This window comes from Argentina anserina, chromosome 6, assembly GCF_933775445.1.
Source record: "Argentina anserina chromosome 6, drPotAnse1.1, whole genome shotgun sequence".
Classification (NCBI taxonomy): domain Eukaryota; kingdom Viridiplantae; phylum Streptophyta; class Magnoliopsida; order Rosales; family Rosaceae; genus Argentina; species Argentina anserina.
In genome coordinates this window covers 30427144-30448826 of record NC_065877.1, presented here as the reverse complement: position 1 = coordinate 30448826, position 21683 = coordinate 30427144, and the positions used below count along the sequence as shown (strand labels likewise).

Genomic DNA, 21683 nt, shown 5'->3' with positions numbered 1-21683 from the left:
TTTCATAAAAACGAAAATTCAAGCCCGCCCACCTGAATCGGGCCTTGCGGGCTTGTATTAGAAAAAAAATATAATACTCTAATTTAAGAGTTTGAAACAATAAAAGAATTATTATAACACATTCTAAAAAAAGTCACAAATAAATTCTAGTTTTGAAATATTGTCGATCGACACCAATAGATGTGATCGATATATATATTTAGGGACCCTGTAAAAATTTCATCCAATTCGGACTTTGTTTAACCGTCGGAATTTACGGTCAACAAAAAAGAGAGGCGTTTTCACATAATAAAACCCCATTGACCGGGGCTTTGCCAAATGGTTTTTTTCGTTGCGACCACGCACAATCGGTGACAAAAATTAGGTGATTTTAAATATGTGAACAACTTTCCGCATTCGCATCTTGGTAATTGGTCCCCCCTTAGGGCATATTAGTGTTTTTGGTTTACCGAAAATTCCGACGGTCAAATAAGGTCCGAATTGGATGAAATTTTAAAATGATTATTAAATATATATACTGATCACATCGGATGGTGTCGATCGATTCCAAGAAGTTTCCTTCATATAGTCGCTTCATAATGTGATAGTTTTATTATAAACCTAATATAAATGTTATAATACATTAGTGGACACTTCGGCGATCGACAACTCCAATTCAAAATATGGTCGATCGACACCAGTAGATGTGATTGGTATATATGTTTAGGGAACCCGTAAAAATTTCGTCCATTTTGGACATGATTTGACCGTTTGTACCAACGGTCAACTAAAAAAGAGGCGTTTTGACATATTTAAACTTCATTGACCGGGGCTTTGCTAAATAGATTTCTTGAATTCGACCATGCACGATAGGTAATAAAAATTAGGTGATTTCATATATGCAAACGACTTTCGGCATTCGCATATTTGTAATAGGTCCTCCCTTAGGGCATATTAGTGGTGTTTTCGATTTACTGAAAATTTTGACGATCAAACAAAGTCCGAATTGGATGAAATTTTTACAGGGTCACTAAATATATATATCAATCACATCGGATAGTGTCGATCGATCCCGACAAGTTTCTTTCATATACTCGCTTCATAATGCGAAAGTTTTAGTATAAACCTAATATAAAGGTTATGATACATTAGTGGACGTTGGGGCGATCAATAACTCCAATTCGAAATATGGTCGATCGACACTAGTATATGTGATCGGTATATATATTTAGGGAACCCGTAAAAATTTCGTCCGTTTTGGATATTGTTTGACCGTCCGTACCTACGGTCAACAAAAAAAAGGCGTTTTGACATATTAAAATCCTCATTAACCGGGGATTTACCAAATGGGTTTCCTTGGTACGACCGCACACAATCGGTGACAAAAATTAGGTGATTTCAGATATGCAAACGACTTTCGGTGTTCGTATTTTGGTAATGGGTCTTCCTTTATGACATATTAGTGTTGTTTTCAGTTTACCGGAAATTCCGACAGTCAAACGAGTTCCGAATTGGATGAAATTTTTATAGGGTCACTAAATATATATACCGATCATATCGACTGGTGTCGATCAATCCCAAGAAGTTTCCTTCATATAATTGCTTCATAATGTAATAGTTTTATTCTAAACCTAATAAAATATGTATGTATAATATTTTATTATTTGACGGGCTTTTGGCGGGCTGGGCCTTACGGGCTTTTTGGCGGGCCGGGCCGGGTTTCACACCTCTAATTTAAGCATGGCTCTCTACCCTCGGAAGCGGGCTTTGGCGGGCTTTCTCGCGGGCCGGGCCGGGTAAAAGCCCGTCGAGCTTGCGGGCCTCCACGGGGTTTTTGGATCCGCGGGCTAAATGATGAGGCCTAGTTCCAGTAATAGTTTCCTCTCTGATGTTCCAGTAATAGTTTCCTCCTTGTTGTAGCTTAGCTGATATCCAAAAATAGACAGGTGAGGATCTGCAACATTACTATCCAGCGACAAAACATCTCAATTAAAAGAAATCGAAGTGGGCGGCATACAGTGCAAATGAAAATAACGCACCAAAGAGGAAAGTAAAAATTTGATTTACCATGCATCAAAATCAAGAGGATTGTATGCCTGCAACATCTTGATCATCTCCAAAAACCTCGTCTGGCTGCATCATCTTGATCATCTCCAACTGTCCTTTATGTATTTGGAGCCAAATCCACTTTGGCCATCTAAACTATTGTTCGTAGAACCACTAGAACGGTCTCTGAATTCACTTAAACAATCATAACTATTGAATCCTCCATAACCACCTGAACTGTCATAACTACTAAACCCTCCTCCAAAACCCCTGAATCCTTGATCGGTTGGAACTTCTAAAACCCCATGATTGGTCGGAAAGTCCAAACCACTTGAACGGTCCGACTTCCAAAACCACCAGAACGGTCAGAATTACTAAACCCTCCTCCAAAACCCATAACTGGTCAGAACCGAATCTGCATGAACGGCCAGAACTTCTTAAACCCCTTGATTGGTCAAAATTTCCATAATCACTTGCATCTTGATCATCTCCAAAAACTCGTCTGGTGGCATCATATTGATATTCTCCAACTACTCTTTATGTATTTGGAGTCAGCCACTTTGGTCATCCAAACTATTGTTCGTAGAACCACCGGAACGATCTTTGAACCACTTGAACTATCAGAACTACCTAATCTTCCATAACCACCTGATTGATCAGAACTACCAAACCCTCTTCTGAAACCTCTTGATTGGTCGGAACTTTCAAAACCACCTGAACAGTCGGAACCTCCAAAACCATCCGAACAGTCAAAACTACCAAACCCTCATCCAAAACACCCAGACTGGTCAGAACTTCCAGATGCGTCTAGACGGTCAGAACTTCCGAAACCCCCTGATTGGTTGGAACTTCCAAAACCACCTGAATAGTTTAGATTTCTTATACCCTTTGATGGGACAAAACTTCCATAACCACCTGAACGGTCAGAACATCCAAACGCTCATTCAAAGCCACCTGATCGGTTGGAAGTTCCAAAACCACTAGAATGGTTAGAACTACCAAACACTCTTTTTAAAACTCATTGATTGGTCGAAATTTCCAAAACCTCTTGATTGCTCGAAACTTCCAAAATCACCTGAATAGTCAAAACTTCCAAAGTCAGCGAAACGGTCATAACTACCAAACTCTCTGACTGGTCAGAACTTCCGAATCCACCTGAACTTCTGAATCTACCTGAACCGCTAGAACTTCTGAAACTGCCTAATTGGTCAGAACTTCCAAAACCACCTGAAGGGCCAGAACTTCCTAAATCCCCTGATTGGTCAAAATTTCCATAATCCAATATGCAAGTATCATCTCTAAAAACTCGTCTGGCGACATCATCTTGATCTTCTCCAACTGCTCCTTTATGTATTTGGAGTCAAATCCACTTTGGCCATCTAAACTATGGTTCGTAGAACCACCGGAACGAACTCTAAATCCACTTGAGCAATCAGAACTACTTAATCCCCCATAACCATTTGAATTGTCAGAACTACTAAATCCTCCTCCAATACCCCCTGATGGGTCGGAACTTCCAAAACCAGCGGAACAGTCAAAATTACTAAACCCTCTTCCAAAATCACCTAACTGGTCAGGACTTCCGAATCCGCCTGAACGGCCAGAACTTCCGAATCTGCCTGATAGATCAAAATTTCCATAATCACCTGCATCTTGATCATTTCCAAAAACCTCATCTGGCGACATCATCTTGATCTTCTCAAACTACTCCTTTATGTTTTTGGAGTCAAATCCACTTTGGCCATCTAAACTATTGTTCGTAGAACCACCAGAACTATCTCTTAATCGACTTGAACGATCAGAACTACCAAATCCTCTATAACCACCTAAACTGCTAGAACTAGTAAACCCTCCTCCAAAACCCCCTGAATGGTTGTAACTTCCAAAGTTCCCAGATTGTTTGGAAGTTCCAGAACCACCTGAACGGTCCGGACATCCAAAACCCCCTGATTGGTCATAAATTCCTAATCCGCTTGAACGGTTAGAACTTCCAAAACCCCCTGACTGGTCTGAACTTCCATGACCACCTAGATCTTGATCATCTCCAAAAGGCTCATCTGGCGACATCATCTTTGATCATCTCCAACCCCTCCTTTATATTATTAGAATAAAATCCACTTTGGCCATCTAAACTATTGTTCGTAGTACCACGGAGCTATATCAGAATCCACTTGAACGATCAGAACTACCGAATCCTCCATAACCACATGAATGGTCAGAACCACCAAACTTTCCTCCAAAACCCCCTGATTGGTTGGAAGTTTCAAAACAACCTAAACGGTCTGGACTTCCAAAACCCCTTGATTGGTCAGAATTCTGAATCCGCCTGAACGGCCAGAATTTCGAAAATCCCATGATTGATTGGAACTTCCATAACCACCTCCATTTTGATCATCTCCAAAAGTCTCATATGGCGGCATCATCTTAATCATCTCCAATCTCTCCTTTATACTATTGGAGTCAAATCCACTTTGGCCATCTAAACTATTGTTTGTAGAACCACCGGAACTATTTCTGAATCCACTTGAACGATCAGAACTACCAAATCCTCCAAAACCACCTGAATGGTCAGAACCACCAAACCGTCCTCCAAAATCCCTTGATCAGTCAGAACTTCCAAAATCATCTGAACGGTTGAAACTTCCAAGATCAAAACCACCGGAACAGTCATAATTTCCAAAACCACTCAAGCGTCCAAAACCTAAATTACCAAAGTTTCCACCTCGACTTGTGCTAGATTTTGAACCAAGATGTGTTGGACCACCAAACCTCCAAAACCACTTGAACAGTCAGAACCACCAAATATTCCACAGCCACGAGAACGGTTGAACCACCAAATCCTCCGGAACGATTGGAACCACCATATCCTCCAAAACTACCAAAACCACCAGAATGGCCAGAGATTGGCTTTCTTATGAAAATGCGGAGACTAGCCCTTTGGTCAGTAGTGTTTTCTATTATTGAGCACCGAGCCTTTCTCACTTAGCGTTCATCAATCATTAGATAAACTTTCTCGATCAATTTAGGTTTAAGTTTATGGATAAATTTGATCTAGAAGCCGGATAATTTCTTCAATCAAAAAAATTATGATATAAATTAATCTATAATTTGATGATATTTACACGTTTATATTGTAAGCTTAATTATAGATTGTAAAATATAATCCTAGTTTAGTGAGAGATTATATGATAGTCTATACAGTTCTACTGCATAAAAGAATTGGGTCATATTTTACATCAATGAACTACCTTTGAGTTGCATATAAAGTCTTATATTTACCTTCATTTATATTCTAATTTAACCGATTCAGCAATAAGAGTTGATTAGTATCTGTTTTGAATTTGAATTCAATTGTAAAATCATCAAGACAAAAAGTGGATTACGACATGAAGGTTGCTTGGCAATTGACCGCAATTCTTTAATGGAAGGAGTAGTTAAGTAATTATCAGGGAAGGGGCTGCAATGCCGTGTTGGTTGTCCAAGCTTCCGACGGATTAGTCATTGGGCCTAGGAAGCCTTTGGGATAGAGGTGGGCACGGGATAGGATGGGACGGAACGGGGCTCATCCCACGTCTCGTCCCACTCATTTGAATCGGGACGGGATCGGGACGGGACGAGGGTTTTTAAGAATGCATCTCACTCGGGATTAATCCCGGTTGGGACGGGACGGGACGGGACAAATCCCACTTTCCTATGAAGTTAAATAAAAACCTATATTTTTACTTTTTCATTAACAAAGTAACATTCAATAATGAAATTTTAACAAAAAAATGCATATTATGTTCAAAATATTATAATTTATCATTATTATTTGAGTTGATATAATTTTGGAGTTATTAAGAACATAACGTTTCCGTTTTTGTTTTGAAATGTCGCAAACCTCCAATTGTCGTCTTGAATTAATTTCACAAGTTTAACACTTAAAAAAAATACTCGACATTTAGTTTCTAAAAATTCGGGTTATTACAATGCCTTCCTGTATTGTTCCATTGGATTCTGCTGCTATCCTTAGACATGCAGAAGTAATTAAGAATCAAAGAGAGTAAGTAATATATATGGCTCATATCGAACTATATATCATAGTTAGTGCCAAGGCTAATTCCCGTACTGTATTGTTGATTTCCTGAATTGCTGTATTTCTTGTGGAGTAAGCACGACCCTTTGTCATGATCGAAGTACTCACGAGTCACGACCCTTGTCGCCTTGCTAAATATGCATAAGTAAGGCTTCAGTAATTAGTTCATGATTGCTTAAATTTTGGGTGACACGCTCAATTTAGTTCATGTCATCAATTAGGACACACTGCATGTCTGCTGTTGAGAGCACATATTGTCGAGTATATGAAGGTTTTCATTGTAAAACAAAATATGAAGGATTTCAGTTACTGTGGAAAAGGTTATCCTTTATATATACTGTGATCGAATTTGTGAATGTCACTATTCGATCTATTATCTTCATAATGTCATTGGTGTTATATGTTTGAAAGAAGTGACCTTTAATCAAGAAGGTTATTGGAGTTTTGAGGTGTAAGTTGAAGTAAAACAAAAACGATACAAACAATTCAAGAAGCCTTTCATCAAAAAAAAAATTGCAAGAAAGCCTGATTGAGGCAAAACATAAGGACTTTGAACGCCGCTTGCAGCCAGCTCTGTGCCTTTTAGAGCATCCGCACCGGCGAGCAAATATGCCGGCGTGCTCGAGCAGAAGGAGGGACCAGCCGGAGGAGCTCGAGCAAGAGAAGGGGAGGCTCGCACCGGCGAGCAGGAGGAGGCGAGTTGCTCGCCCAGTCAACCCAGCCGCGGTGCTCGTCCGATCGCTCGAGCAAATTTTGCTCCGACGTTTGCTCGTTCGCCTGGCGGAGCCCACCGCCCGTGGGTGACGTCAGACACGGGCGAATTTTTTTTATGTTCACGCGCCAAAAAAAACAGCGAGCCAATGAATGACTGCCACGTGTCACACTGATTGGCCAACGGTCCAATTGATCTGGGCCTTCCATTTTGAATCAGAAATTTCGATCCAACGGCCAGAATTAATTGGCAACGGCTACTATTTGATCATAACGGAAATAAACCCAAAAAATTGTAAAAAAATCCCCAAAATTTCAAAATTCTCCCAAAAAATTGCCCATAAATACTACTTCAATTTGTTATGAACTCACATCAATTTGTGCACAACAAATTTCACATCTTCCTCCATCTCCTCTCTCTTTTCGTTTAGCATTTTTTTCCAAAACAATGGGCACCCATTGGCTTCCTTCTGAAGATTTACAAATGTACATTTCTTTTGTCCGTCATAGCATTGATGAATATGACGGTAACAAACAAAAGAGGGACAAATTGTGGGAGACAATTCATGGCGATTATATGCAAAATTGGGTGCTAGCACCGGGTGAGAAACCTCCGAATGAGCCAAAGACCCGAATCGCGCTCGCTTCTCACTACAACAAGTTCAAGCTACTCTTGCAAAAATGGGGCGAATGTTTGGCGGCATCACGACAACATATAGCTAGCGGCACTTCGCTAATGGACGAAGTAAGTACATTGTTTTATCATATATTATAATTTTTATTTGATTATATGAATTAAATTATGTAATTTATATCTAATTTGTTTAAATATGTAGCATTGTTTACATATTTAATTATTTTAATATATCTAATTTTGTTTACATTATTTGTTTTATTTAATTTGTTTAAATATGTAGTATTGTTTACATTATTTGTTTTAATATATCTAATTTGTTACATTATTTGTTTTATCTAATTTATTTAAATTATGTAATTAAATAAATACTTAATATAAGTTTTTTACATCAGGAACGACAAGCTCAATCATGTTACTATAATGCCAAGAAGAAAAAATTTACACACTTTGAATGTTGGGAAGTGGTTAAAGATCATCCATCTTTCGTTGCGGTGCTACCTACTACTCCATCTCTATATGCAAGTAGTTACCACGATACTCCTTCCGCAACTGAATCATCTCCAACCATCAATTTGGATGACGACCAATTGAATGAGACACCTCAAAGCAACACGGCAGCTCCATCGAGTCCACCTAGACCAATGGGAACCAAGGCGGTAAAGGAAGCTAGGCGCCAAAAGAAACAGGGTAAGACTCCTATTGAGCAACGAGTGGAGGTTTTGCATACCATTGCAAGTGACCAAGCATCATGGCATACCAAGAGGCTAGCCCATAATGAAAGTGAGCTTAATTATTATGCGGAGTACATAGACATTCAAAAGCGAAAAGAAGCAAGGGCGGAAGAAGAGTTACGATTGAAGAAACAAGAGAATGACACAAGGATCATGACAATGGATTTGGAGGCTATGACCCCAATCTCGAAAAGGTATTTTACCAAGAGGAAACTAGCAATCCTTAATGAAGGAGAAGCTAGTCAAGATCAACCTACAGATTGAAACATAGTCGAAAATCTTATCGGAAATTTTGGATAATATCGAGTCGATAATGACACGTGACACATTATTATTGGTTGTAAATATATCTGGTAAAAAAAATTAATTATTTCACAACAAGACAAAATTGAATTGCTCAAGCAAATTGTAAATGGGTGTGTGAAAAAATCGATTTGCTTGAGCAAAATATGAAATCGATTTGCTTGAAGCAAAATTTGCTTCTGGCCCTACCATTTGCTTAAGCAAATGCAATTTATGGGTGCGGATGCTCTTAGAGAATGGTGAAGTTTTGATAGAGAAGGTGACTTGTTTCGATGTAAAGATTGTAATATTCTACAACCCGAACCAGAACACATACAAAAATGTCCGTAAACCTGGCCAGAGTGCCACAGTCGTATCGAACAACACCGAGTCTTTCAACTAGCTCCTTGACTGTTAGATTAGGTACTCAGCCTAGTTGCAATTCAAGTTTCACTTACGAGAGGGCGGAGAGTTAGAGATGTGTAATGCTTCTCCTTCATGCATTTTATTTTGGTTTTGTAATTTTATTATGGCATTTTGCTTGAAATTATCTATGCCATGCAAATTAATTAAGCTCATGATCTTGTACGTTAACTAGTCATGCATGAAGTTGGACGTTGCAATGATTCATGTAGGGCTGCATATGTATGCCTTTCAATTAAATCCCCTTGCATTATTGATATGGCTGTCCCCTAGCTAGCCTGCTGGATCTAACCATCCACAAGGGGACTAGTTACCATTACTTCGTGAATTTGTAATGCTTCGGCAGATTTGCTTATTATGCCTTTTGCTTCCGTCGTCTTCCATCTTGCAATTGGTACGTGTCACATTTCATATCAGTTTTGACTTTTGAGCATCTTTTTCAAAAGTTTGGGAGATTTCGATCAGTATTTCTGGTTATAACGTATACGTACGTGGCTGCAGCGTTGCCTTTGCTGTTATATATACGCACATTTACAGGTGGTATCTATTGCAATTACGTACCCTCGCTCAACTGTCGATCTGTATAGTTAAGGACGTATCTAGCTAGAATCTCTAGGAAATAGAGATGTGAAAGCATATGTTTTAGCACGAGGAACGTATGCGTTTAAACTAGTAGCTCTATCAGTTGGTCTCATACAACTTAGAAAAGTTATTGTACTGTTATTCGCTGAGTTACACTAATGGAAAACCTACCTCTAAAAAGAAAAATTAACGGTTTCCTAAGATAATTGCGTGATTAGGAAATGAATGAAATTGGGTAAAAGTAGTTAATTATTTTGTGTCCTCGGAATACCGCATGACACTGTCATGTGGTGTATCCAGTTAATTATATTACTCAAGGCAAAATTACCAAAATGCACCCCAAATTTGGCTGAAATTGTTAATTTGTACCCCGAACTTGCATTTGAGTCAATTTACCTTCTAAACTTAGTAAAAATTGCCGATTTACACCCCATATGTTAAATTTAATTGTTTCTATCCAATTGTGCGTCACATGTTATGCATATGAAGGGTAATGTTGTCATTTTCTATTTATATTTTTCTTTAAAACAAATAAAAATATTCTTTAAAAGGAGGATTATTTGTTTTAATCAAATTATTTATTTACATCTTTTTTCTACATACTTAACCCTACTTCGAATTATATATTCAATATACCCACCCATTCAAATATAGTGTGTTGTGTGTATATATATATATTTATATGTACACATTTATTTTTAATTTTCTATGTACTTATTTATATTTTTCTAATATCTTTTAAACGTAAAATAATAAATAATAGCAAGTGTTCCTCTTAAATAGTTTTATTAATTTATTTGATTGTTAAATATGAATAAATATATAATGATAATATTGCCCCTCAAGTGCATGATATGTGACTTAAAATTGGACGGAAAACATTAAACTGAACGGATGGGGTGCAAATCGACAATTTTTACCAAGTTTAGAAGGTAAATTGACTCAAATGCAAGTTCGGGATGCAAACTGACAATTATGGCCAAGTTTGGGATATAATTTGACATTTTTGCCTATTACTCAATGGTGTGGTAAACATGCACTTGATGCACGTGGTAAAAGGAAAATATATTATTTAAATATGAGTAACCAATCAAAAACAAACACAGTAAAAAATGGACGAATTTTGTTTTCAATTCTCTCATAGTATATGTCACGTGGCCCTCATTCTACAGATATTGAAACACGTGTCTTCACTAACTGAAGCTATTTGTAATAACCCGATTTTTCGTAATGATTTTTGGATCACTTTTGAATTTATAAAGTATGTGAAATTCATTAAACGTGTTTGTGCCGCCTTGCGAAGTCGGAAATTGAAAACGGAAACGTTAACGGAACGTTTATTTAGAAAAACATTACATTTCCGAGACGTGAACATCGACTTTTACTCCATCGATCGTTTGTGAAAACTTTCTGTACGAAAGTCGTAGAGCTCGTCGATACGCGTGCGTGGACGTGTAACGTGTTCGAATCGGACATCGAACGTAAAAGTTATTAACGTCGGAAGTTCGTTTCCGATTTTGGAAATAGTATAAAAGGAAGGAGAGGAGATTAAAAATCAGGAAATCAGTTTTTTTCTAAAAATCAGCTCGGGCACTGTTCACCCGAGCTCGGGTACTATTCACCCGACCCAAAAATCTTCTTCGGCCGATTTCTCCACCATCCGACGTCGCCTCGTGTCGTGCCACTTATCAAACTGACGGGTTCAACGATCTCCATCTTTTGGGTTACACCTTGCACTCCGGCGACAACCACACACGGTGCAACAACCGCCGGAAGTTGCTGATGTGTCGACGCCGCCTCCTCCGGCCACCATAGCTCGAGATTCTTGGGGGGTTTTGCTTGTATCAGTCCCAGCAACATTCCCACAAAAGGAATCGAGCCAAATCGAAGTGTAAGTACCCGAATCAAAATTTCAATTTCTAGGGTTTGTGAATAGTGCCGAATTTATGTTCTTCGTTGTTTGGACTGTTTAGGCTCGGATTTAGACCTTGGTGTCAACTAGAAAGTTGTTGGAAATGTTGTTTAGGTTGTGGTAGTGAAATTTGGTGATGATTGGTGGCGGTCGGTGAACAGTAATGCCGCATGAATAGTGCATGTGAATAGTGATTTGTAACAGTAACTGTGAACAGTGGTTTAGTAAAAACATTGATTAGTAAACATGAATAGTGTTCTGTGAACAATGTTTTATGAACAACATTTAGCTATGCTGAAATCGTCACCTGATATTTTAAGTATCATTTTCTAAGCATTTATCGTGCTATTAGGTGACTGACGAAACGAGTGAAGAAATTACTTTCAGGGTCGTGGAAGTTGCACGCAAGAAAGAAGGTGAGTAAAATCTCACATATTTACGAATCTACCCTTGCGGAGATTCAAGATTTTGCAAGAGTTTTTAATATTGAATTACGACATGTATACAATATAGTGGATTACATATATATTGTATAAATGGTAATAAGTACATATATATATATAGTTTGCTATATTATATATTGTTATGAATTCATTAGAATTGGTCATTTCGATGACGAGAATTAAATATCGAGCATGTGATTTTGATTTGTACAATATGATGTGAGATTATTGTACGTGATTTTAACATGGAGATTGTTAAAATGTTGATTTGTCTTCGGACTTGATTTTTTGTACAATATGATGTGAGATTATTGTACGTGATTTTAACATGGAGATTGTTAAAATGTTGATTTGTCTTCGGACTTGATTTTTGTATAATATGATGTGAGATTATTGTACGTGATTTTAACATGGAGATTGTTAAAATGTTGATTTGTCTTCGGACTTGATTTTTTATACAATATGATGTGAGATTATTGTACGTGATTTTAACATGGAGATTGTTAAAATGTTGATTTGTCTTCGGACTTGATTTTTGTACAATATGATGTGAGATTATTGTACGTGATTTTAACATGGAGATTGTTAAAATGTTGATTTGTCTTCGGACTTGATTTTTGTACAATATGATGTGAGATTATTGTACGTGATTTTAACATGGAGATTGTTAAAATGTTGATTTGTCTTCGGACTTGATTTTGTACAATATGATGTGAGATTATTGTACGTGTTTAGCAAGTCGGAACCTAACCTTTGGCCGGGCGAAAGTTACGATACAGTTAGAGCTCTAGTCTGTCTGCCGGAGTACTGCATGTGAGGTAACGGGTGGTTATCTGCTCATGAGTACTCATATTTTTGGATGTTGGATAGCGGGTGGTTGCCCAATATCGGTGGTGTACTACGAGAGGGGTAACAGATGTGTACCAGCGTTCTTTAGTACCCGTATTATAAATGCATTTGGGTAACCAGAAAGGTTGCTTAATTTCTCATGAGCGCTTCATTTCATATTTTTTGGACAACCAGATGGGCCATCCATTGACTCATGAGTGCATTTATATTTGTTTGATTTGTGGATTTTCGTATATATTGTTATGCGAGTTATATTTTCATTTTACTCATACGAGCTGTAAAGCTTACCGGGTTTGTGTTTACAATCCCAGTGCACCAATTCGATGGTGTAGTGGATAACTCCGCATGTGTGGATTAGCGGGAATTGACGGACCGCTCAGAGGACTTGAAGTTATTTATCCCCAACTTGTGTGAGGATTTGGTGTGACTATCTTGTGAGGTTGTTGTAAGGATTATACATTTCCATTTATTATAATGTTGAATTATAATTTGGTTTGTAATAATCGGTTTGACTGAGTTGTATTTTGAACTCAGAGATGATCCGCTGTGGCATTTTAAATGATTTTGATTTCATTGAGATTGTTTGGTATTTAACGACTTTGAAATTTTGAGTTTTTAAATTTGAAACTTTGGGGTTGTTACACTATTAACGCCGTTTATTTTCTCATTCTCCATGTTCAATACCAATGCTCATTCATCAAAGGAAAAAACCATCTTTGATTGCTTACATAGTCTTCTCTTTTCTCCAGCTCTCCCATCAATAACAGTTAGTCAATTGTCGTTTATAGTAGAAAGATGACCATAAACTTTGCTTTTGAAATTAAATTCACAAAAAATTCTTCTCCAATTCCTTATTTTCTTTAGTGTCAAACCAATATAAGTTTTTGTAATGAATCTGCAAGTGTAACCCTCTATTTTGGATTGGAACAAGTTCGACAAGACCTGAAGTTTAATTATTGGGCAGAAATCCATGAAGCATGTTAAAGGTGTTCCATCACAAAACTGATATCTCAACATATGTTTCTCTGCAAGTTGATTTCTTAAGTCTAGACAAATCAATATGAAATCATACATATCATCATGTTTAAGATTTTCAGAACTCGAAATCAAAAGCCTAAAGAGATAACTCATTGAAGTTGAGATTGCAAATTTGCAACCAGACGAAAATTAAACCAGAAAATGAACCCAGGCTGAGTCCAAGTTCAACAATTATGTAAAAACCTATGACGTCCTCTTCGACCCCACCAAGCAACATCTACTATCTCTACGGCGAGGAAACTTTGAAATCCGGCCAATTTCCCCTCCCCCTCATCTTCTCGCTCTGGCCACACCCTACCGAAACCAGCTTCACCCCTTCAACATTTGCTGGTATCTTTGCTTTTAACATTGAGGAAGATGAAGTTAGATATGGGAGGATGAATTGCGATGAGAAACATCGTTTACACGTTTTTGTGACCGTATCTAATTTTCCACGTGTTTCAATTAATGTTAGTGGAAGGAAGACTATGTGGCATATACTACGAGAAAACTGAAAATTTTTTCCAAATCGACCAATAAATTTGAAGAGATACACCATATAAACTATATATCGGGTACATATAATAATTTTTCTATGAATATAATCAACTTATGATTGTCTATCCAAACCAAATTAACCAAGCACCTACCGAACTCGAGAAACACATGGCTATTGGAGTGGTGGTTGAGGGGTTTTACTACTTACATGAGTTCTTGTACTATTCTAGGTTAATTAAAGAGTAGAATTTGTTATTTCTTTGTTAAAGAATTATTTTCCTTATCAACAACTAACCTCAAACACACCTTATGAGTGTGAAAAATAAAATTTAGCAGTTAATGTCATAGGAGAGAAAAGTGGGAATGTGGGCGAAAGAAAAACATGGAAAACATGTAGGTAGTTGTGTTGCAAAGTGAGATTAGATTTATTTATTTTTTTCTCTAAATTTACTTTTTATGTAATTTGACATTATTATCCTTAAATTTTGAAAGTTCAATTTTCAAGTATAAAGGATAAAAAAGTAAAAAAATCTGATTTGACTATATACCAGGTTGGATCTATAACTCTTATAATTCAGAATTTTGCTATAATGTTCATGTTCCACATAGTCCTGACCAGAAATATGACACGTATCAACTGTTTATATGTAGCTAGCATATGCTGCACGTTGAGTAACCCTTTTCAACTGTTTAGAATATTTTCACCTCCTTAAATGTGTTAGTCTTTTCTCTTCTGACTTCGATTCGAATCTTCTGGTGTTCTTGTGAGTTGTGACGACTGAAAGAAAGATATGAATAAAAATAAGCAAAGATCAAAAGACGGAACAAACAAATAAAAGAAATCAATATAGAGAAGACCACTTTAATTATTTTCGATAATAAAAAAGACCACCAAACATTCGCCGTGGAATCCGTTGCTGAAAGGCATGCAAGTGATGCAACAACCCCCATCCGTTGCTCAATCCTTTGCTCTTTTCGATCGTTAACCTTAGTTAGCTAGCTAGCTTAATTAATTGATTAGACATAACAAATGTAAAGGTGTTCAGATATACAGATATATATATATATAATCATGCAAGTCGAACCGTTATATATAATATAATAGTATAATACCAGATTACCAATATTGAATACTATGGGATATGATACCATTTTATAAACAAAACTGCAGTATCTTCTTTAAGAATATATAACAGAACGTTATGCATGGTGATCTTGAATAGTTTTGCATAGATTTGTACATACTTGTATATTCCAACCAAAAAACAAAGACCCTTCCTATAGTTATACAATTTAACCACATCAGCGTGTGCAAGCATTAAAACTTTAAATAAAAGTAGAATAAAGGATGTATTTATCTATACTATAATAGTATAGATAAAACAAACTCACTTTGTCAACCAAACTAGTTGTGAAAAAGTCAAAAAACTCCTTGTACCAAATTTTATTTTAAAATGAAATTATATAATTCAAAAACAAGAAAAAAAAATAAAAAAAAAATATATTATTTCTTATGCAGATAACTTTCCTCTTCATATAATTGTCCATTATCTCTACTATTTGCCATAAAATCCTTGTAATAAAACCTTATTTATTTTGTAATTATAATTAACACCACACCACACCCATCCAGTGTGTTTTATTCTGGTACATATCAGAGTTATTGGAGATTTAGAGAAAAATATATGCCAGGCTTCAATATTGACAATTGTTGCAAATTAAACTGTACTCAACGTCATTTCAACCATTTTGTGTTTTTATAAATTGATAAAAACAGGCCGGTGAACACGTTAACAATTGACCCATTATTTTTCAGACCATTTGGTAAGACAGTTTGTTAAGATCTATAAGATCTAGACGCTAGAGTAATTAAAGCAACAGTGTGACAGTGAGGAGAGCAATAAATCAAGTGAGTTGTGTTTCATGCAACTTCCTGCAGGCTGCAGCTGCTTAACGAGTTCAAAAACTGATGTGCTCGGCAAAATAATGAAATACCTGAACAGAACTACTGCTTCAGTGATGTCGCCACACTTTCAGGTGTTCGCTGTTCTCATCATCACCTTGCAGCTCTTCATCTCTGTGGCTCGAGCCGAAGTGCATTACTACGATTTCATAGTAAGTATCTAATGCTTGGTTTCTCAACTCAATCATATATCATTTGCTTCAAGCTTCGCGCATTCCAGATATATTGCTATGTTCGTTCTTCATTCCAGCTTGATACTCATCATGCTTGCATGCAAAGATCGATAAAGGAACTACATTACTTAATTACATGCTAATTTATGTACGTGCTTCTTGTTAATTAACTAGGTTAAAGAGGAAAATTTCACAAGATTGTGCGAGTCGAAGCTTATGTTAGTTGTAAACGGGAGTTTTCCGGGTCCAGAAATACGAGCTCGCAAAGGGGATACAATTTATGTTAATGTTTACAATCAAGGATTCTATGGTTTCACCATTCACTGGCAAGTCCTATCACACGATCACCTCCCTATTTTGTTTGTTTGTTGTGCACTTGACAGCTGACATTATATATTATATCGTTCTACATTCTTAATTAAATTTGCTTATCCTCTTTAATTATGTTTGTGAATGAACATGCAAATTGGTATGATGGTTCAGGCATGGAGTAAAGCAACCAAGAAATCCTTGGTATGATGGCCCGGAATTTGTGACACAATGCCCCATTTCGCCAGGAACAAATTTTACCTATCAAGTTCAGTTGAGCACAGAAGAAGGAACCATATGGTGGCATGCTCATAGTGACTGGACGAGAGCTAGCGTTCATGGTACAATCGTTGTCTTGCCTGCTCTTGGAACAACGTATCCATTTCCTGAGCCCGATGAGGAGGAGAGCATTGTGTTAGGTACATATACAGTGACACACCGGCATGTCTAGTTAATTAATAGAACATGCATGTTCAGTATTCAATTTATGCACTATATATACAAGCGTATGTGCATCATATATATGCATGCAAATTAAGCTGAATACATTGATGCAATATAATTGCAGGATCTTGGTACTTGGGAAATTTGAAAGAAACGATTGACGAATGTATGGTGCCAGAAAACGCTACCAACTTACCAGAAGCAGATGGTTACACGATAAATGGCCAACCTGGGGAATTCGCTCCATGCTCTAAGGGTAGGCATATATACGTTAAATGTGGTTAGATCACCTATCGATCTGGTAAAGTACTAAGCTTGATTTATTCACATTGCATGCGCTTGTAGATTCAACGTATCGTCTTAAGGTGGACTATGGCAAGACGTATCTTCTTCGGATACTCAACGCAAACATTGATGCAGAGATGTATTTTGCAATTGCTGAGCACAATGTCACTATGGTTGGCATGGACGGTGCCTATACCAAACCCATCAACACAAGCTACATAATGGTAAGCCCTGGACAAACAATGGATGTGTTGCTCAATACGAATTCGACTCTGGGGATGTATTACATGGTCGCTAGAGAATACGTCAGTGCCACAATTGACTCAGTATCTAGCTATGTGGATGATGCTGTTGCAATTCTTGAATATAGTGGCAACTACACCACTTCTGATCCTATATATCCCGAACACCTTCCCATGTCATTATCGCAAGAACCAGCATATAGCTTCCTCAAGCAAATTAGAAGCTTAGCCACCCCAGAATATCCTATAAATGTCCCACAAGAGAGTGATGTTACTAAGAGAATGTATGTTACAGCTTCTTCCAACGCTCTTTACTGTACTCCAGATTTAGGTCCCTCATGCGTCAACATATCTTGGGCTGCAAGCGCCAATAACGTTAGTTGGGTTAATCCAGCAGAACCGATCTTGCAAGCCTACTACAAGTAAGATTCACATGCCTTAACTGTGCAGATGCTAGGGTGTTATGGTTTATATTCACTTAAAATTGGTTTTTGATGGATCTTTAATTATATACATGCAGCAACATAAGCGAGCCGATTTATGAAACAGATTTCCCAGATGAGCCTCCTGTTTATTTCAACTTCACTGCTACATCGTCGGACATAGATGTAGGCTTAACAGTGCAAGGAACAAAAGTGACTGTGCTGGAATACAATGAAACAGTTGAGATGGTTTTTCAAGGAACTGATGTAGAGGGAGCCTCCGTGAATCATCCAATGCACATACATGGACTTAGTTTTTATGTGCTTGGTTTTGGTTTCGGAAATTACTTCGCCGAGAGGGACTCAAAAACCTTCAATTTAATTGATCCTCCTTATGTAGCAACGTTCATAACTCCAAAAAATGGATGGGTAGCTATCAGATTCGTAGCGACCAATCCAGGTATTTACCTTTTTTTTTTAAATAGAACAGGAAGTAACTGAAATTATACCCGAACAAAATATATTGTATTCACATTCTTCGTTAATATGAAATGACTATTCCATTTCACTACCACTCCTAAGAAATCAAGTGCATAGATTAACTTGCATATAGATAGACTGAAAAGGCACCTAACAAAGCTATGAGATTCTAAAAAATTGATGTGTGATTTCTATTGCAGGTGTGTGGTTTTGGCACTGTCATATGGAGAGACACTTGACATGGGGTATGGAGTCTGCTTTTATAGTGAAGAACGGTGACACCCCTGAGACTAGTATACTCCCTCCTCCTGATACAATGCCTTCATGTGATGTTCCGTTGAAGTCTTCGATCAGCCATTCACATGTTAGAGAAGAAACTAGAACGGACTGATTGTCATACCATTCTCATATATATAGATCCAGAATAGCTAGCAATGATCGTATCCACAGTTGTATTGTTCTAATCAAGCTGACATTGGGAGCTTGATTGAACGCTTATTCATCATTATAGTATAATTATATATATGAAAAAAATTGGATATCATTTATCATACATACAGAATCTATACTGTATTATAATTTTCTCAGTGTACCCCAAAGTGGATATCACACACTGAATCTATGTTCCCCGGTGCTGAATGAAAGGTACTTGATCTGAATCCGGCGCCTACCTAACTCAAGGAAGACAAGTACGTAGCTTTTGGACCGGTGGTTATGGGGTTTTACGTACTGATGGTAGTCAGCTGTGTTTGAAACTTTGAATGATCGATGCATTCATGGCTTGAAAATATCATATTATGAATCGAATAACACAGTACGTTATAAAGTCGATCGGAAGATAGATTTGAATTAATCCTCACCAATATTGCAATATTGCTTTAGTGGACTGTGGACGAACATTATCAATCCAGAACCAAAATTTGTGGTTGGAAGGCCGGTGTCACGTACACTCATTTCATGCATATTATATAGATTAAAAAGAAATCCAACTAGCTTAAGTCATAAGAGAACTCGATCAGCTGGAAGCATTCGTACGTTGTGATCGGAAGTAGCAAGTGCGGCCGGTGGGCGTTGTAGCCGTACGCACGTGTGCATGCATGCCATGTCTTACCTTATATATGCGTTGCAAACTTGCAATATAGAGATCTTAGAGCTATATTCTCATTGTAGCATATGTGAAGTTGTGAACTGAGAAGAGCTGACGTAAATGTAGATTTTTATTGATTCTTAAGTACCATTAACTTCTTCTTCTTCTTTTTTTCGATTAAAGTACCGTTGATTTTTTGTGTACGCATAATATACATAGCCATTAGCTTGCATGGTTCTGACATAGTTTGCATGCATGGTGAAATGTAAGAGCCAGCTAGCTAGCACTGCTAATGATCGTAGCCATACATATTGGCATGTACGTATTACGTATAGCATGTGATTTAAATCCAAAAAGAGAACAAGCGGAGTTAATTATTAGTTGAAGTTTTACTTGCAATATGATTCAATATATAACCCAGGCTTGTTCAACGCGTCTAGAATTTAGTTTGGAAGTGTATGCCGATTCATATAGCTAGCAGGCCTCCATATGTTACATATATTATAGAAATAGGAAAACCAGTGTTCGAATGGCTCCAAGAAAAATATTAGTACGTTAATCTCTAGTGTGAAACTCACAGATTGCTTTGTACGTATTCAGCTCTGAAATCTCTTCATGCATGCCATTCGGCAAGCAGTGCCGTCCAGGACTAGCTACTACACCCCAAATTGATTCTAGCGTATAACACGAGTCGATCCACAACCCTTATAAAATGTCTAGCATTGCATTCATGTTTCACAACCAAAACCGACTGATCAAGCTCAATCCAAATCAAATTCATAGAAAGAAAGAGAGATTGAGATCAAAGATAGTTGATTATTAGCCCAACTGATCAATTTTCGTGAAAATGGCCTCTTCCAATGTCTTCTTCATCCTTGCCATTCTTGCAATTGCTGCCCCTTCAACTTTGGCCACAGATTTCATTGTTGGCGAAGACAAAGGTTGGACCATTAATGTTGATTACCAAGCCTGGGCTCAGGGAAAGCTTTTCTATGTTGGTGACAACCTCGGTATGACCAAATATATTGATCTTTCTACAACTTCTTGTACTGACTTTTGATCGGTTTATATAACTTCAATCTTTCCAATCGCGATCTGTTATGTATATGCAGTATTTAACTACCCAGAAGGAGTTCACAATGTTCTCAAAGTGAATGGAACTGGGTTCCAAGAATGTGCAGCTCCTGCAGGCACTGTGGCACTAACAAGTGGAAAGGATGTGATCAACCTAGCAACCCCAGGAAGAAAATGGTACATTTGTGGTGTTTCTAAGCATTGTGAAGTTGGACCCCAGAAACTGTTCATCACTGTGATGCCAGCTTCCTTTGCTCCTAGCCCAAGCCCAACTGCCTCTGCAGCAACTACAAGTTCTGTTAATGGAGCAATACTTGGGTGGATGATCATTGTTATTGGCATTCTTGGGATCTTCATCTAGGATCAACATTGGACTGTAAATTTTTTCTTTTTCAAATTGTTTCTTAGTACGTACGTATTTGATTAATTTTTGTTGCTGTTAGTAAGTGTGAGATATTCCATTTTTCAATATTCAATTATATGAACTGCATGCATGGGAACTCTTTTCTTGGTGTTAAATATGTCTCAAAATTCCAATACTTAGTTCGCTAGAAGAAGAAATGACTTAGGCACTGTCAATATCAACTGTTAAAATTGGCCCGACTCATCATAAAACTAATGTTACTTTTGTAGTAAACTATGCACAGTACTGGAGTAGTAACATCTATAAATCAGAGAAGAACATAAATTCTAAAGTTAAATGAATTTTCTGTTAACATGTTCTCATGTATATATAATCATTACAAATGCTAACAATTGGAGTTTATTGTGATTTTTGCCAAGGATTTCATCTATGTCGATGTGTGGAGGTTAATGTAAGTGATTGCAATTGATGTTAAATCGTCGAGATATTCTTTCACAATTTCACCTTAAAAAAATCAAGCTAAAACCGATTTAAATCATAAGAAATTACATAGACATGCATAGTTAACAACTTGAAATCTAGGTCTATAAAAGACCATAGTCATTGTACTAATTAGAACTTGAAAGCTAACCCTTGGAATCTGTAGGGGGAAATT

General features: G+C 37.3%; 3 protein-coding genes across 3 annotated transcripts; 2 read left to right on the top strand and 1 right to left on the bottom strand.

Moving 5' to 3' along the window:
- Positions 1 to 3729: 3729 nt before the first annotated feature.
- On the bottom strand, positions 3730 to 4092 carry LOC126797263 (uncharacterized). The gene has a single exon (XM_050523917.1). It carries the CDS (start codon positions 4090 to 4092, stop codon positions 3730 to 3732), a length of 363 nt encoding a protein of 120 aa, XP_050379874.1.
- Positions 4093 to 16147: 12055 nt separating this feature from the next.
- LOC126801219 (putative laccase-9) lies at positions 16148 to 18912 on the top strand. Its single transcript, XM_050528698.1, has 7 exons — positions 16148 to 16300; positions 16496 to 16647; positions 16805 to 17049; positions 17199 to 17330; positions 17420 to 18023; positions 18122 to 18483; positions 18704 to 18912. Exons 1-7 carry the CDS (start codon positions 16172 to 16174, stop codon positions 18892 to 18894), a joined length of 1815 nt encoding a protein of 604 aa, XP_050384655.1. The 5' UTR covers positions 16148 to 16171; the 3' UTR covers positions 18895 to 18912.
- Positions 18913 to 20437: 1525 nt separating this feature from the next.
- On the top strand, positions 20438 to 21025 carry LOC126797261 (blue copper protein 1a-like). Its single transcript, XM_050523916.1, has 2 exons — positions 20438 to 20600; positions 20703 to 21025. Exons 1-2 carry the CDS (start codon positions 20438 to 20440, stop codon positions 21023 to 21025), a joined length of 486 nt encoding a protein of 161 aa, XP_050379873.1.
- Positions 21026 to 21683: the final 658 nt, after the last annotated feature.